The sequence below is a fragment of the Copadichromis virginalis genome, linkage group LG15 (assembly GCF_057382275.1).
Source record: "Copadichromis virginalis isolate Kocher_CV1m ecotype Utaka linkage group LG15, C_Virginalis_male_GT1.1, whole genome shotgun sequence".
Taxonomy (NCBI): Eukaryota; Metazoa; Chordata; class Actinopteri; order Cichliformes; family Cichlidae; genus Copadichromis; species Copadichromis virginalis.
The window spans coordinates 16,714,212-16,731,926 of NC_140632.1; the positions used below are offsets into that span (position 1 = coordinate 16,714,212).

The 17,715-nt window shown below is 39.5% G+C and overlaps 1 protein-coding gene across 1 annotated transcript; it reads right to left on the reverse strand.

Annotated features, from left to right (window-relative positions):
* Positions 1-278: 278 nt before the first annotated feature.
* On the reverse strand, positions 279-16,874 carry rab15 (RAB15, member RAS oncogene family). Its single transcript, XM_085432210.1, has 7 exons — positions 16,524-16,874; positions 5,067-5,127; positions 3,664-3,724; positions 2,954-3,031; positions 2,317-2,406; positions 2,077-2,142; positions 279-1,970 (listed from the first exon to the last, which is right to left on the reverse strand). The coding sequence occupies exons 1-7, from the start codon at positions 16,645-16,647 to the stop codon at positions 1,809-1,811; spliced, it is 642 nt and encodes a 213-aa protein (XP_085288336.1). The 5' UTR covers positions 16,648-16,874; the 3' UTR covers positions 279-1,808.
* Between the last annotated feature and the right edge of the window lie 841 nt (positions 16,875-17,715).

Here is a 17,715-nt window from a genome sequence, read left to right on the forward strand (position 1 = left end):
ATATCGCACAGCCCTACAATACAGCAATTCTATGTTACTGGACACACTGCAATACCATCATCTGGTAAGAGTAATAATGGCCATTAAAAGACAAAAAGCAGGAAACGTGTCATTTCAGGGATTCTGATAATAATTATTAAAAAGGGGTTAAATGAGCAAAGGTTTTATGTTTTTGCCATTAAAATCTTGTCTTTAGTACCTGAACATTTAGCATAGTACAATGTAGTGCATCTCCAAATCATATTTAGTGATTACCAAGAAGACATCTGAGCACAGTGTCATATAACTGCAAGTATTTACTCATAAACATCAGACATCATTTCTTCAAGGTTAACATGTTGCATGTAATATAGTTACACAAATGCAATTAAAGTAGTCTGAAAGAAAGAGAAAAATAAAGTTCCTGAAAACAACACAGATAAGTTGTGTATCTAGAGTGTAGTCCAGAACATAATTCGCTACGACATACCGCCGCTTCACATGTTGCACACGTTAACAATTGTTTTGAGTAGCATTTAGTAATACTAAGTTGCAAAAAATGTAGCCAAAGTTCATCTTTCTGTGTCTACTCTCCAAACAGGCAACTCTGGTCAAATACTTCACTTATATTACGGTTAGGTGAATATTAACTTCATTGAAGTTACAATGAAAAGAAAGGAAAGGAGTGTGAAACGCATGCAGAACCCTCATTCGTCCTTTGTTAAATCTGTGAGCAAACAAAAGAAAAGGCATCTCCACTGAACTCTGTACAAAACAGCTATTAAAAGAACAAAATGATCGATACATTATTATCTTCACAAAGGGAATATTTTAGACCATCGAGAATACCCATGTGGACTTTTTATACAGCCTTCTACAGTGAAGTTCATGACGTACACTTGCTCATGAGTCTATCAATCTACATTGCTTTTAAAAACGTGGTATGTACAATGCAATATGCAGTCAGCGATCCACCTGTACTATAGTTTCTTCTATAAACAAACTCTATAAAATAATAAAAATACCTTCTGTTTGCTACAGGGAAACTATATTATTTTGCTCTCGATGTTTCCCTCGCCATAGACTGGTAAATCAGACCACTTAGATAATATTACAAGCTGCAACACTTCCTCTGTTGTCATGATATGTATGAAAACAATGCAAACAAAATGCAATAAAGTGGATGCATATATTCAGAATCATTTCGCTCCGTTGAAGGAAGCCACTGCAAGTGCAAATAAAACCAAAAACGAACGGAAGAAGAGGAAAAACAGGGATGTAATGACCGCTGGACATCTCGAGTGCTGTTTTTGCAATGCATATAGCACCCTCTTGTGGTAATTTCTTGTACTGGATCTAAAGCATTTGAAGGTAAAAAAGGGGATTTCAACCAGTTCCTCTGTACTCTACATCTGTGTAACTTATAAAGAAAACATTATCAGATTTTCATTTTCACCCCTTATAGAAGTTTTGTGTCCATTGCCAAATTTGCAGTGGATAGAGATCACATTTGGTTACAAAGACATGCTAAACTGTTCAGAAAATGGTGAACATTCAGCTACAAGGAGGCAAACAGTCTTTGTTCAGCAAAATATTTCTCGCTTGACCCTTAAAACTGCTCTCAAGTGACTTGTTAGCACTTTTGGCCCTGCCCCACCAAACTAAATTAAAATACTAAGATGAAACATAGCTGATATCAAAATTACAGACACGTAAGCCTCATCCTCTGGTGAGAAAAAAAGAAAAGAAAAAGGAAACACATTTTTCCAGGAGTGTGCAAAGTGTGTGGCATGTGTGACATATGTTCAGTCAGGATTCAAGGTTTTCCTCTAACACCAGCAGCCTTTGCGTTGGTCGCCAGCAGCACTGTCACAGAGTCCCTCCTCTTCCTCCAGAGCAGTGAGATTGAGCTCGTCGTTAACGGACATCCGGAGTAGATCCAGGTCCTTTTTGTTGGCTGCCAGCACCTGCTCAGCCAGTCGTGTAAAAGTCTTTGGAGGAGACACATAGACATGATGAGACACCCCGTGATGCAATTACAGGTACATGCATTTCTGTGCATGGCCTTGAGAGAAGTGTCTCCCCGTGTAACCTCACCTCTGTTATATTATGATTGGTGAAGGCACTTGTCTCAAAGAAATCCATTCCATAAGCCTTGGCCAGCTGGAAGACAGATTACGGTGAAAATGGGAGCAAATGGAAAAAAACTGAGCACGTTATGCTTCTTTAGTCCCTCTCTCCCGAATAATCCCAGGTATCTAAACAGCAAAGCAGAGCCACAAAATCGAACTCAAGTTCTGCTAGGTACACATAGCCATCGATGCCAGAGTGACCCACCTTGATGCCTTGCTCAGTGGCCACCTGCCTCTTGTCCACTTCATCCGACTTGTTCCCTACGAGGATCTTCTGGACCTTGTCAGGAGCGTACTGCAGGGGTTTGTGATGTGGACACGAAGAGATGTTTACAGACAAGGGAGAAGAGCAGAAAACAAAGCGATAAGACAGCAGAGAGATGTTTCAAATGCCAGGAGAATGCAGAGAGCGCGACAGTGTACAGGAAATGAGACCTAGATTAAAAGCAAGTGGGAAGCGTGCCAGCATCAATAGGTGATATATTTGGAGAGACCCATAGAGGAAATTACATTCATAATGACTAAATTAATAGCATAAGATCACCTGGGAAACGATAAAGGGGAGCGGAAGACGAGAGAGCTTTATGAAGAAAAAGTGAGCGCATGTGGAAAAACCGTGTTCTTTCCGATATTTATGACAAACGAAGACGAAACACCGTAAACGCAGAATAGCTGTCAGGTCAGTGTGTTTGGTTTCTATCACACCATGCCAGCCATATGTTCTTCGTCAAGCTGGAGCCTCTGCACACTCGGTCCATTTGTTACTTCGGGCCTTTCGACAGCGTTGAAGAAAAATGTGCCTGATTTATTGAGTTCTTAAATCCCAAATCACACTGACTCACCTCGTCCACGTCGCTGGCCCACTTCATGATGTGCTGGAACGATCGCTCACTCGTGATGTCATATACCAGGAAGATGCCCTGAAAAGAGACGGTCAAAGATTTTAAAACAACAACAACATGCATATTTTTCAAGCACCTTTGAGATCCATGTTTACAAAATGTTGCTTGAACCCTTTTTGGAGCATTTCATAACACGTCCCTATGATTCCCATAAACAAATCAGACTAGCACTTGGAAAACTGGCTGCCTCTACTGGCAGTGTGTTCTGTGTTGTGAGCCACAGTCTGGAAGAGAAATCCACTCAACTGTTTTAGAGCACAAAACAGGATAAAGAAACTTTCCTTTCAATTTCATTACCAGTTTCTGGTAAATAGACAATTAGGTTTCAGCCAGTTTAACCTCTTTAGCAGCCCAAAACAAATTTCATACTGCTGCGAAAGGGCTACACACTCCTTTGAGGAAAGGAAGAACATTTACGACACCACTAGTCTCAGATAAAATCCTTTTGTTGTGAAAACCTCAGGGTAGCGGCTCCACTATGATTCCTTTAAGAGAAGTAACATAAGCAGCTGTAAGGATTAGGCAAGGGTTATTCTTGTAGCTGGAACAAACTGAATCTAAAACAGATTAGACTTAAATTTGTACTGTGTGTGTGCAGAAATAATATTGCATCAATTTATGGCAGAGTAACTGTAGGAGACTTAAGCTACCTGCGCTCGTCTGTAGTACTGCTTAGTGATGGTCTGGTACCTTTCCTGGCCCGCAGTGTCCCTGCAAAACAAACATATATGAATATTCATTTTGTGATTATAATACAATGACATGGAGTGCAGGAGGCAGGTAATTAGAAGTGTTGAGGCTAAAGAGGACACTTAGCAAAATCTCGACCAGACACCTAAAATACCTTTTCAGCTTTTCAGACAATAACAAAAAAAAGGGCAAACTGTGGTCAGCAGAGCTTTTTTTAGTGACTCTTGTGCAGCTTTTGCAATGTCAAAGTTAAGACTTCAGGTAGACAGATGTATGTGAAATGTGGGTTATAGGCTCTCTAGATAAAATGCAAAACAAAACAAACAAAAAAAAAAAAAACAGCAGTTGATCTGTGATCTGGTTAAATTCATAAAAGTCTTTTCTAAAAAAAAAGAAAGAAGTTGAGCGATTTAGCTGCATTTTAACAATTTTTTGCATGAAAAGAAAATTCCCTCATGCATTTCGATTTCTACTTAATTCTACAACGTCAGTGTGACGCATCAGTGGTTAAGTTTGGGAAAATGTCATCACTCTAGTTGTGAGTTATGACAGGGCACAAACTCCAGGTTTGGTGCTACAAAAATAGTAAAACATACGTGACTAAAATGTACGTGCTATCTTCTAGGTGAAGTCAAAACAGGTGGGCTTTAAACCTGGATGCTATCTGAAGGCCGCCAGATGAAGATAGCTGAGGTTGGAAAAAGAAATTTTATCCTATAGAAGTCTCTGGGAAAATAGTTTTCTGTGTTACAGTTTTTGGACTCAATCATTCATTTTTGATCTGGGAAACTATTAAAAAAATATTTTGTAAATCTTGGTCATACTATGTCTTCAAATCGAGAAATATCTGTGGTTTGAAATCACTCTTTCATCTGTGGTTGTGCCTTTTGGGTGACCTGTGATATAATTATCTGACAAATAGCACGGCTTATTGTGCACTAAAGTTTCTTTCAGCTTTTCCTGTTTAATTTTTAAGAAACACAGATGACGTTCCCAACACAACCCTATCAGGATTTGTCTCTCCCGCTAACTGTAAACAAGGGAACGTGTTAAGCACTATGCTGATTTTACTTTATTTTATCACTAATTAGCAATTATGCAATTTATGAATACACCTTGCTAACCAAGCTTGTTATCTCCACCCTTCAATCCAAATATGGTCCCTTTGTGCTCAAATAACCCCCCGAGATGGCAGCGGCCTTAATGCCTGACATGAGGTTATAGAACAGTAGTCCACATATCAGTAGCTGGCATTATGGTTTACATAATACTTTTTTAAATTTTTCACATGCAGTCTATGGCTAACCCTTCAAACAACATACAACACCTTATAATAAGATTTTGTCTCTTTCCAGTTTCTTACCATATCTGTATGCGGACTTTGATACCATCTACTAGTAGTGTCTTCATTTTAAAGTCGACCCCTGCAAGGGAGAAGATACGATGAGGAAACACAGCATCACATTCACAAAGTAGCTTTATTTGATAGTTCTCCCAGAGACAGCCTAAATGCTCTGACTGTTGTCAGAATTGTATACACTCTCCTTTCGGTAAGCGACCAACATTAATTAACCAAGCTTGTCCGACAGATGGACGTTTACCACTATCTGCTCCAGCTTTGCAACATCATAGGAAACATTAACACAAAGAGAGGCACATCATCCCTGTATAATCAGCCTGAGAGAAGGTCGAGCTAATGATCCAGTGAGCAGAGTGCTCGTTTAGTTCAGTCCTTTGTATTGACTGCGTGGGGGAGGGGTTGGGGAGGTGGAACAAGAAAAAAAAAAGAGCTATATGATAACTGAGCACAACATAACAGCAAACAGGAGGGATGGGAAGAAAGAAAAGAGAGCTGGGAAGGGGTTAAGTAAGCAGTCACTCACGCTTCAGTGATCTCTGATCTATTTCAGACAGCTGAGTGTGATATTATTCACAGAAAGTCAGACAGGGGCAAGTTTATTTGTTATCATGAGGACTGTCCATTTTTAAACATATATGAGAGTTTTTAGTTTTTAGGCATTTATACTTTGCTTGTAAATGTGCAGCATTTTATGGAGACATGGACAAACATACATGGAAATGCAGTATATAAAGCAAAAACTAGGTTTTGCACAAGTCTGTTGAGCTTGAAAGTCAATATTTGGTATGAGCATTTTAATTATTCAAGCCTCAGACAAGCTTTCTTGTAATGTCTTTAAGCAGATTCAAAACTTTAAAGCTCTACTTTGGATGTTGGCTGCCTTTTGTTCTGTTCTCTGTCAAGATGATCCCATACTGCTTCAATAATATTGAGGTCTGGGCTCTGGGGAGGCCAATCCATGACTGATATTTGTGCACCGTGGCATTTTTTATTTACCACACATGCATGCTTTTACTAGGTTTGTTTTATAAAATGTTTGGAATCGTTGTCAGGACAGAAAAATGAAGCTTTTACTGCTTTCCACATCTTACCATGTTGACATATGCCAGGTTTTTCACTAATAGTTCTTTGTGAATCACATTCTTTGTGCAAAAACACTATTTCATACAATTTTTCCTTGCATTAATGAAAGCAATGCTTAAAATGCTAAGTTTTTGTTAAAGGCTTCTAAGACCAAAATGCAAAAAGACACAATTTAAAATTGGTTCTTCGCTGAGTTGGCTGTTATTTGTATACACAACACTGGTTCCCTTGAGTTAGGTGTCCTTTTTAATGCTCTAAAGACTCATAGGTAAGTCTTAAGTGGTTAACAAATTAAAAGACTTTGCAACAGTGATGTGCAAGGAGTGGACTTCAAATGAATGACAAAGCAACAAATCACCAAAGATAAACATTGAAAGAACTTCAGAAACTCTGGAAAACTCTTGTTCAATATAGCCTTAAAAATTATAAGAAATTCTGGCTCCTTAGAAAAAAACATATAATGAGAAATATATATAATGGGAAATGAGGACTTTTTGACAGTAGTGTATATGTAATAAGACTGTAGAAGAAGAGCCTGAAGCCAGGATCTCAGAGAAACTGCAGTAAACTGAGTCCTGTTTTGCATGGCAATACCCCCAACCCCCCTGAACATCAATAATAACAAACAACTGCTATAGTAAGTCTTTAACGTTTGGATAAGATACAGTAAAATTCCTAAACAAAGCAATCAGATTTTACATTCAACTACAGTCATTGTTTTCCTCATCTCCTTTCTCTATCTATAATGCAGACTAATGCAGTTAAGTCAATACAAAGCACACCCACAGGCTTCTATAGACCGCACTAATCCCTGGGAAATCAATTAACTGTTCATCCCAATTAACCTGATACTCAACACCCCTGTGCCACAGCCAGCATCACGCGCACAGAAAGAGCTACCGGGTCCAATCGATTCACAGAAATGGAAAACGTCCTGCTTGTGTTTTTTATTATGAGGTTCATTTTCTAAGACACTGACATAAGGAAAAGCTGGCATATCTACTACAGCTGGCCGAACTTGTTTTCAGATTATACTTGGGCTAAGAAGGAGTCCAGTGAATGTTGCTGGAGGCTAGAGTGAACTGGCTTGACAATAAGGGGCCTCATTTAAAAGTTATACTCAACCTTTGCCTTTGACCAGAGAGATTTCAGACTAAATGAAAGGTCAGCATCACAATCAGCAGCTTGCTGCGCCCGAGGCTTGAGACAAGAGAGGAGACCATTAAAAAAAGATGCTGTCTTCCTGCATTGTATTAAGCAAGTCAGATAGTCATTCATGGAAATTGTAATGATTTGAGCAGAAAATGCGGATATAGACAGAAAGCCTAATGGGCTCTGCAGTTTAGCAGTGAATGTCTACAAATACGAATCTGACCAAATCTGGAAAATCAAGAAAACTAAACTGACAAATCATTAAAGTCTAAGTTCTATTTCGAGAAAAGCAAGTCATGCTTCAGCCTACACTGTCTTCTTTCAGCTGCTAAAAAAAAAAAAAAAAAATCAACTTCAGTGGGTTTTTCATCCAGTCAGACATCCTGCCAGCCATTTTACAAAACTTATCCTATTGACAGGAAGAAGGGGTTTTTCCATCAAGCTGGCATTGGACAAGCAGGAACCTCTGAAGCTGAAAAACCCAACAAAAACTGCAGTTGCTAGAATGGCCACTTGAGGCTTCAAAAATGGGCCAGTCCCGATAGACTTTCATGTTAAAGGGCCAACTTTACAGCAGAAAAAAGTGTGTTTACAGCCTGGTAGAAAAATAGTTTGAGCCTCTTAGGACAGTTTCCCTCTTCATAACAATTTAAAGTTGTTTTATTCATAACTTATTTCTCTGCACACTGGAGTTACGAGTGTGGTCACCTTAACTTTCAGTTCATCTCCGCTAAACGAAGTTGGCTCTCCAATGTGTTTGTGCCTTTTTGAGCATTTAATGGAATAATCAGATTAATATTGATGCAGACCACCAAAAAGGTTCGTACTTCAGCTTTGCATATCTATGCCTTTTCATTGCATGTATACAGTTCACTTTGCTAACCAAACTTGCTAGCATTAGCACCCCAGCCTGTGGGCATTTTTAGCTCTAAGAAAAACCTGTCAGCGGCCAAATGGTAACACTGAACCTCCGCTATGCAGAATTCAACACCCATGCGTGGCATCACCGTGGCGACATTCATCTTTTATATTGCTTTTGATTACTTTATAACAACTGTGCGAAATGAGGCAAATTTAGTTGTAGTTGCAAAGCACGTAGAAACAAAGACAGCCTTCAACATAAAAATGTCTGTTTTCTGAGCTTCTTTTCCCCACATTTTTCAGTCTGCATTAGAAAAAATGTAGAACGCCCTGAATACTGCTGTTCAAAGACAGAATTTTTAAAAAAAAGCATGTGTAACTGCTGTTACAGCCATAAATGTTGCAACTATCTGCAATCGGTTAAAAAAGCCTTAAAAGGAAACACACTAGTACATTTGATTGACAGTCTGTTACTATTCGAAATGTTATTGCTTTTTATTGTCATGAGGGAATATATGCTAGAGAATAGAGCTGAATCGTGTCCGTGACTTGCACACATTTGAGTTAGCGATATGAATACTGCATACTAAATCCTGCGCTCAGCTTTTGTAGCTCTGTAAAAAAAAAAACATTAATCTTGAGGAACACCTTGAAAAAAACAAACGCTTCTTGTCAGCTTTGCTTCTTCCCTTCAGAGGCACAATGTGCACAGTATGAGAGACAGCAGTTAATTGAACACGGCAGCATTTCACAATCAGCAGTTTGAGAGCCATGTAAAAACAAATGGCTACACACTCAAAATTGACTTGACTAATTACTGGGATGACTATGTTTGACTGTGCAAGACGGATTAGGCAGTAAAATATGTCAGCGTGCTGTAGGTAATGGTGACAGGCTCACTAACAGATGGATGGACGGATGGATGCTCTGGCACTGACACCCAGTCACTGGGGGATGGATCTGACATGCATGACTAGCATTACTAGCAGAGGACAGACAACAGCTGTCAACAGCTGTTGTCTTTGGGGAACACAAGGACAAGGGGCAATCCTTCTTTGGCAATAATAAACTTGTCATTAATCTGTATTGAAACACAATCTTATTGGGATTCTTCAGTACCAGGAACACAGAGGAAAAAAGGTGGCAAAACTTTTTTTAAATTTAAGGCTGATAATAGCACATGAGGGAATAAAAGCAAGAGCGAGGATGTGAGAGCAAAACACGGGGTTTGAGGGATGTCAAGGGAGAAAACCAGTGGAACATGTCTTTTTAACATGGCTAAAATATCTGAGCCGGAGGAAAAATTCTACAGAATTTTAGAAAAGGTCCAAGAGAAAAGGTTGTCAAAGTGTTTTAGGACTGAATACCAAGTTATGCAGCCAACATGTGACTGAGGACCAGAGAAGAAAAAGACACGTCATTAAGTTAGCATTTGTAATGTGTCTATTCATAGGAAAGGGGTTTATGCTAGTTTATAGTTAGTGAAGTAGCTTTTACATTCCTTGGCACCTGTTGTATTTGACAGTTGCAGGATGACACAGTCTGCTTTAATGGGTTGAAAAGAAGGTTATCCAGGAAAAATGTTGCTTTAACACAGTATAACAAAAACTTTGGATGATTAATACTGAACCCTTGGAGTGATTTTATAACAAAGGGTCTTCTAACTACACTCAAGCCAAGTAGATGGCAGAAATGTACCTTACTAATAGATGTCAGCTGCTTCAAAGAAGAAGGAAACAAATAAGTATAGAAATGCTGAAGGCAAATGCTGATGAGTTTAAGGAATCTCCACTTAAAACCTTTTTTATCAGTACTAAAATGTCACATGTCTTAAAAAAATTATTTTAGAAAGATTTAATTAAAATGAAATCTGTTTAAGGATCTTGAGGTGTATGAGTGCATGTATGAAAAACTTCTGCAAAGCCTCCAGAAAGAGTTGTGTAAAACATATTCAATTCATGGAGCTTACTTCAGTCAGCAGTGGTTGAGAGTTAAGACTGAAAGTTTGACAGAAGAAATATTTAGAGTTGCAAAAGTAGTAATCTCACAAACTTCTGTAGCCTGTACCTAATCTGTGCTTGAGGGTGGCAGCTCAGCCGTGTGATCTGAGCCACTTCTCGCTGAACTGTCTGCAGCTGAGCCACATTGTGGATGAAGGAGGAAGTTGTAATGGTGATAGAAAAAGGGGACCTTCTTCTGGTTTTGGTGCGTCAATCTTGGCTGTGCACTGTGAATCTTTTTGTGTCCGAGTAACCATTGAAAATGACTCTCAGTATGAAACGTTCAGGGTCAATTGGTCAAAAAGTTTATACTCTATGATTAAATGTTAGATACAAATTCTTGTGCACCTAATTTAGGAAAGAACCAATTCTAAATGGTATCTTTGGGGAACTGGATAACTGGAGAAAAAAAAAGGCCTAAAAAACAAAAACAAAACTAATCTACAGCAAATGAACAGCATCTGAAAGTCATTCAGAAAGAAGGAAATCATTGTCGATGTGTATGCAGGAGGTCAGCAGAGAGGAATATCACTGAATCTCTCCAGTTGTACATCTGTAAAACAGAGTGCAGGCTCTGTCGTGGTTTGGGGCTGAATTTTAGCCAGCGGTGTTGGGAATCTTTTCAAAACTGATTAATTTATGAACACAAAGTACCACCGGATTTTGTAATACCATATAGAAAAATGAAACAACAGGTCAATTTTTCAGCATCACAATATTCCCAAATACTTCAAATGCAAGCACACGTAGATAGTAACACTATCAGTCATGGATTGGCCTTCCCAGAGCCTGGACCTCAAAGTTACTGAAGCAGTGTGGAATCATCTTGACAGTGATCAGAACAAAATCCAAATTAGAGCTTTGAATGTCCTTCAAGAAGCCTAGCAAACTAAAAGACGCCTATAGTAGTAGAAATGAGGGTTGACTCAAGACAAAACGCTGTATACTGTGTGTATTTATATCTTTTTCCTGTCTTTTTTAAGAAAGACACATTAGAGACGTGACAGGAACTGCAGTAAGAGAAACATGCAGTAAAGTCGCCAGCCATCTGAAACTTCCTGACAAATACAACCTCAACTATAGCCACCTCAGCTGACATAATATACTCGTAAGATTACGCTATCTGTGCTATGGACAGGCGCAGAAAAGCCAAGTCTATGACAACACCTCTGTTTCCCTGATAACCTCCTACAATAGGATAGCCATCTGTGCTGGCCGTAATCCATTTCTGACCCTTTAGAGCACTGAGCTTATCGAGCAGCAGCGAGCTACGTGTATAACCATAACACCACCGGGATAAGTACAATGTGGACAGCTGCTTATTGAGCTATGATATAAAGCAGCACAGGGCTGATATTTTATTGGTGTTTTGACAGCCAGGAGGTCCAGTGAGGCCAGTGACAAGACTGGCAAGGTAACAGTGAGGAAGATTAAACTCAGCAGTGTGACTGAATACCATTACTAAATCATCTCTGCAGCTGCTCTTTGTCAGACAAGTGTGCACGCTCCAGCCCCCGAACACAGCTATCTGTGAAAATAAAATGAAATACCTCAACAAGAGAGGAAGTATTACTCATTCAGGTGCGATCAGAACTCTTGCTCCAATTACCGTGGCCTTGTTTGACTCTTAATATTCAATCTTTCCATTTTTAGTCAGCTGAAACTAGAAAGCTAAGTCATAGTTTCTCGTTTCATACATGCAGTGGCAGTTTTAATGACTATAGCACTGATTTTATTTCATGGTAAAGAGACCAAGTGACTCACACTAACTGCCTATCGAACACCTCTTTCAGAAGGCAATGAATCTAAATATGCTGGAAGAAAGTATTGTAAAAGATATAGGAATTTTTTAAGGTAAGTAAGGTGCTTTATTTTGTGAATACTTCAAATGCTTGTGTTAAATCTAATAGAAAATAATAATAAAGGCAAGTTTCTGTGGAGTCTAATGATTTAAAAGCATATTAGAGATGACCCACTACTTCAATTAGTGCATAACATACAGAAATTTAAAAAATAAACTGGACCCAGGCCAGACATGGCTAATTAAGGAAGTGTAAGTAATGTGGTGTTATTTCGTACCTAGTGCTTAGATTTTGATTGCTGTGGATGTGTTAAGTGGTTTCCAGTGTAACATGGCAACGGTGAATACTAATGAAAAAAGGGATCTTGTCTCAGTGCAAGAAAGACAACAAACTTAACTCAGGAGACGCAAATGTGGACACGGATTAAAGCTTGATTTAGTCTTCTGTGGGAATTTTTAATCCTACGCTGCAAACGTCTACGCCATTCAAGTCATTGCAGGTTGCTTTGACCGGACGTATAGTTACACTTCTCACAAGGTGCACATCAGGTTACGTGGAAGGTTACGCCATAAGCTTAAAAGAGGTTCCTGACTATGTCACAAGTTATAAAGTAGATTTCTGGCAGAAGATTTGTAAGTCACACATGACGGTCTGCACTGCGTGAGTATTTTGCCTTCAGAAGTGCTTTAATTCTGCATGATACAAACTTAACAAGTTGCTGGAAACATTCCTTAGAGATTTTGGACCACACCGACATGATAGAGTCACATAGTACCCGCAGATTTGTCAGCTGCACGTCCAATCATGATCAAATCTCCTGTTCCATCACATCCCAAAGGTGCTTTACTGGATTAAGATCTGATGAGCATGGAGGCCATCTACGTGCAGGATATTCAATGATATGTTCCAGAAAGATGATTGAGCTTTGTAACATGCAGTCTTGCTGGAAATAAAAACAGAAGATGGCTAATCGGCCATAAAGGGATTGAGATGGTCAGCAGCAGTACACGGGTAGGCTGTTGTGTTGGTGCTAAGGGGCTCAAAAATGGTGCCGAGAAAATATCCCCCACACCATTACACCACCACCACCAGTCTGAACTGTTTACTCAAGGCAGGATCAATCATGCTTTCATGTTGCTTATGCCAAATTCTGACACTATAATCCAAATGTTACAGCAGAAATCAAGACTCATCAGGTCAGGCAACCTTTTTTCAGTCATCTGTTGTCAAATTTTGGTGAGTCCACTGAGAGGTAGGCTCAGTTTCTTAGCTGACATGAGTGCCACCTGGTGTCCTCTTCTGTTGCTGTAGCCCATGTGAGGCTCAACGTGTTTTCACAGATGCTTTTCTGCATACATTGATTGCACTGAGTGCTTATTTCAGTTACCTTTTCCTTTCTATCAGCTCAAGGCAGCCTGGCAATTCTTCTCTGTTCTCTGACTGTAAACTTTGGAGATGGCTATGCATGAAAATCACAGCACTTCAATAGTTTCTGAAATACTCAGACCAGCCCATCTGGCACCAACAACCATGCAATGTTCAAAGTCCTTAAATCACTTTTCTTCTTCTTACTGATGCCCTGTTTCGAATTCATGTCCATTGTCTTGATCGTGTCCACATGCCTAAATGCACTGATTTGCTTCCTTGTGATTGGCAGATAGATATTTGTGTAAACGAGCAGTTGAACTGGGTTTTGCAATAAAGTGATTGTATATATAGATTTACAGCATGCAAAATTTATCTTCCAATGGTTATTAAAGTATCGGCGTTAAAATTACATTAAATAACAGGCTGACAATATTACAGTGTATAGCCAATATTTTACACAGCACAGTATTGCGATGTTTTTATAGAAGGAAACTTGATCTAAATTATAGTAATTTCAGTGTAAAAATAACTGTTTAATGCTAGAAAACCTGTCTGCATGTACTTTACAGTAAATGAATGCAATTTGACAGTTTTATATTTATGTATAACTTAAAATTGCTTCCTGCAGAAATGGCAGGGACTGACCTGTCATCAAATGCCAAAGAGCATTTACAGGTCACATGACAACAAAATGCTGTAAAAACACAGGAAAATGCAGTTCTAGAAACAGTGGGCGTGTTTTCCCAGCTATGTTTTTATAGTTTTGGTCTGAACCAAGCCTGTTAGTTTAACAACATGTCAACATGACAATATCCTCCACGCAATGCCAGCTAAACAACAACAGCTAGTTGAAATCCATCAAAACAGCTAGTTTTGATGGATTTCAGGTGTGGAAACACTTAAAAACCCTTCCCCCACAAGTCACAGCTGACAACCTTAATTCATGCTCTTGTGGCTATATGGGAGAAAATTCACCGTCTTCAAATGCCTTGCAGCAGATTAATGTCTACAGTATAACAACAGCAATGAAAATTCATATATATGTTTTCAGGTATCCACATACTTAGAAATATCTATTCATTATCACACTGTTTAGGAGCTGTTAATGTCTGCATGTTGTGATTGTAGCATTCTGAGTAACAGCAGGAGCATCAGCTTAATGAGAGACAAAGGTTTTATAGTGTTTTATGAAGGAAAAAATGAGAAGCCATGGGAGCAGCAGTTTTTGGGATAATTAGGAGCAGGAAAATGAATGAGTGGACCGTAAAGGGGTGTGATAAATAATGGAATAACCAATGAGGGGGACAGGGGAGAGAATTTATATCCCTCTGTCAGCGTGAAGGTTGGGAAATGATTCACTGAACCGCTGAAGGAAAGCACTGATGATGGTCACTCTTGAGCTCCTGCTCTCTCTTTCCCTTTGGAGTTTGTGGGCCCTGTTTATCAGAAGAATTAACTTTTAATTATTTCATGAAAGACCTCTCAGTGTGGCTTATAGGCACCACCTGCTGCCAACAGCTCTTCTGGCCCATATGAGTCTGGATTTCACTGCCTGCCAGACGGCAGATTCTTACCACATCCAGCTGTGCTTGTGAACACTGGGTATTGTCTAACAAAAGCACAAAAAGATCGATATAGTCATCATTTTCAACATACACAAACAGCTGGGATTTTCCTTGTAGGAGACAAGAGAAAGGCTTGCTGCATAGGTTGTAAGCATCACTCTCTCCAGGGTGGAAGTTTCCTGTGGAGTGCTATAGGTCTAGGACTTAAAATAGCATACTGCAGCCTTTGCAGCTGTATGCATGTGGGCATATATCACATCTGGCTGGCAAAAACATGAGGGAAGACAAGCCTTTAAATGAATTTGAGCTTAATAGAGTGTGGATTATTTACAGGAGCATTATTCAAACTAATACAAAGGCATTTATTTAACTACTAAAGGAGTCCAAAAATAAAAAGGAAGAAACAAATAGAGACACGGTCGTGTTTATATTCCCTTTTTATATTGGATCTTGTGAAGTAATATCCGCCTGTAAATACATGGCTTAGCACCGGATTCATGATTCATTGCCTCGACCTTATCTCGACAACATGTTCTGTGTGTCTTTTCACTACAAGAGTCAGTTATCACTCACAACCAGCAGGAGCATTTCCTGACTTTTTCTTCACCCACCAGCCACGGCAATGTTTGTATGCTCCCTTCTTCATTTCTGGCAAATTGCAGATCTCTCTATTAACTAAACACACACAGAGAGCACAGCCTGCAGACTCTGCAGCAGCATGTGAGTAAAACCCACTGCTTACTGTATATCCTTATTTCCCTCACCTCAAAGGAAAACATGGTAATGCGCCTGTCGTGACTCTGAATCCAAACTACGAAGCGCACAGCCCATATTAGCTATGAGAATGAAGGCTGGCTCGGCTTTGCTGAGTCAATAGTCATCGACGGGGAAGTGGCAAATCTACGAGTTTGTTCTGCAAACAGAGAAAGAGCTGAACATGTCAGCCCTGTCAGTCACAGAGAGAACATCTGATTAGTGCATACCAGGATTGTGTAACTGATATTTAGTCAGTGATGTTTGCAGTTTTAATCATTTGACAAACTCTCATTTTACAAGATTTTACATTTTATTTAAAGACCTCACAGAATGGGTCACTAAATTTGTGCCAGGCATTGAGTTGAGAAGGAACTTTGATCAGAAACCACTTGCAGCCAATTAATGTACACCTGCTGACTCCAGGGCCCCAGTTTAACCGGTAACAAGGATGCTGATGCAAAACGTCCACTTCTCATTCATATATATGAGAATATATATATATATATATAAATCTTTTTTGTTATTTTTTTTGAATGGCACTCGTTTGCATAGTCAGTGCCAAGCGCTGGTAGTTGGTGAACTCATCTGCATGGCTGCCAAGTGTTGGCTCTTCCCCTCTCAGGGCTTCTCCAAACAATCCAATCACGCTTTTCTATTTCTGCTGTATGAATTCACTGCTATGGTTAAGTAATAACGCAGCACTTTCCCGTTCAACCTTATTGGATCTAATTGGTAAAAAATTATTGGCCACAAAAAAGGGACACACACACATATAAAACGATGAAAGAGGGTTAGGATAAATCAGGAAGCTGATCAACATGAAGTGCAGAAAACAGGTAACAAACGAGTCCTGCTGGCAGTGCAGCGTCTTACCGATGGTGGAGATGTGAGATGGGTGAAATTCGTTGTCCGTGAATCTGCATAACAAGCATGTTTTCCCAACCCCAGAATCTCCGAGAAGCAGGAGTCGGAAGAGCACATCGTACTGCTTAGCCATAGTGTTGCACGTATTGTTGAAATATAAAAGCCGGAGTCAGCTAACTCAGCGATGGACGAACGACCCCTCCCCACCTGCATCCCATATCTGCTCAGAAGCTCAGCATAAACGGCTTTGACTTCGCTTTTTTTTTGCTCACTGGTGTTGGGTCGGTGGTTAACAAAACAAGGATGCCCCAGCTCCACAGTCAGCCTCCACCTTCCACTGGGCGCGGTGGACCGCTGTCAGGTGAGACTCGATGATAAAAAGACACTTCCGGTGATGTTTTTCAACATAAAAGTGGCCCTTTCGCGCTACTAGTTTTGAATTTTAACATGTTCTGTACACGCTGTTGGCTTTAAAAGTTCTGATAGTGACAACAAATAATACACCAGGCCCAAATTTCCCAGACTTTAGCTGTTTAAATCTGCCAAAACAAAATCTAAAAATGTTTATGAATTACAAAACATAAATTGGTTGTTTAAAAACGTGTTTCTAAAGCTAGGAAAAGACATAAAGCTTGTCTTTTTTTTCCTTAGGCAGGTATGGTGCTATTGGTGTCTTGCAGCACATTTCTGGGATGCAGTAATAACAACAATAATAACAATCAAGTCCAAACAATCTGCTACTTTGAGTAGATTATTATTTGTAGCATCTACAGGGCTAGGCGCCACAGAGATAGGTTGGATATACAGCCTGTATCTGTCCCGAGACAGGATCTACAACAGACTGTTCCAGCTATACTGCTACAAGGTCAGACGTAGGAAATCTTTCATACCACATGCAATAATTCTCAGCACTTAATACATAACAATGTATATGTCTGACAGACAGTCATCTCTATAATACTAACAACAACAACAACAATTATAGTCCTAAAGTTTTACTCAGGACCAAACCATGCTACCTTTGTGAATGTGACCTACAAGCATACTTTAACGGCTAAAATGAAGTGGCAAAACGTCCTGGCTTTATAATTATGAGCTACAAGCATACTCTGATGGGCAAAGTTAACCCTTGTGTGGTGTTCGTATTTTTGTTACTCAGCCAGTGTTCATGGGTCTGGTGGACCCGCTAGAGTTTTGGCTT

Bases quoted from the DNA above. Each gene is read 5' to 3' on its own strand.
- rab15 (XM_085432210.1), bottom strand. From the start codon at position 16,647: ATGGCTAAGCAGTACGATGTGCTCTTCCGACTCCTGCTTCTCGGAGAT. The intron at 3,032-3,663 runs GTAGCTTAAGTC...GTCTCTTTTCAG, and splicing joins AGTACTACAGACGAGCGCAG to GGCATCTTCCTGGTATATGA. The intron at 2,407-2,953 runs GTGAGTCAGTGT...AAACCCCTGCAG, and splicing joins GGGCCAGCGACGTGGACGAG to TACGCTCCTGACAAGGTCCA.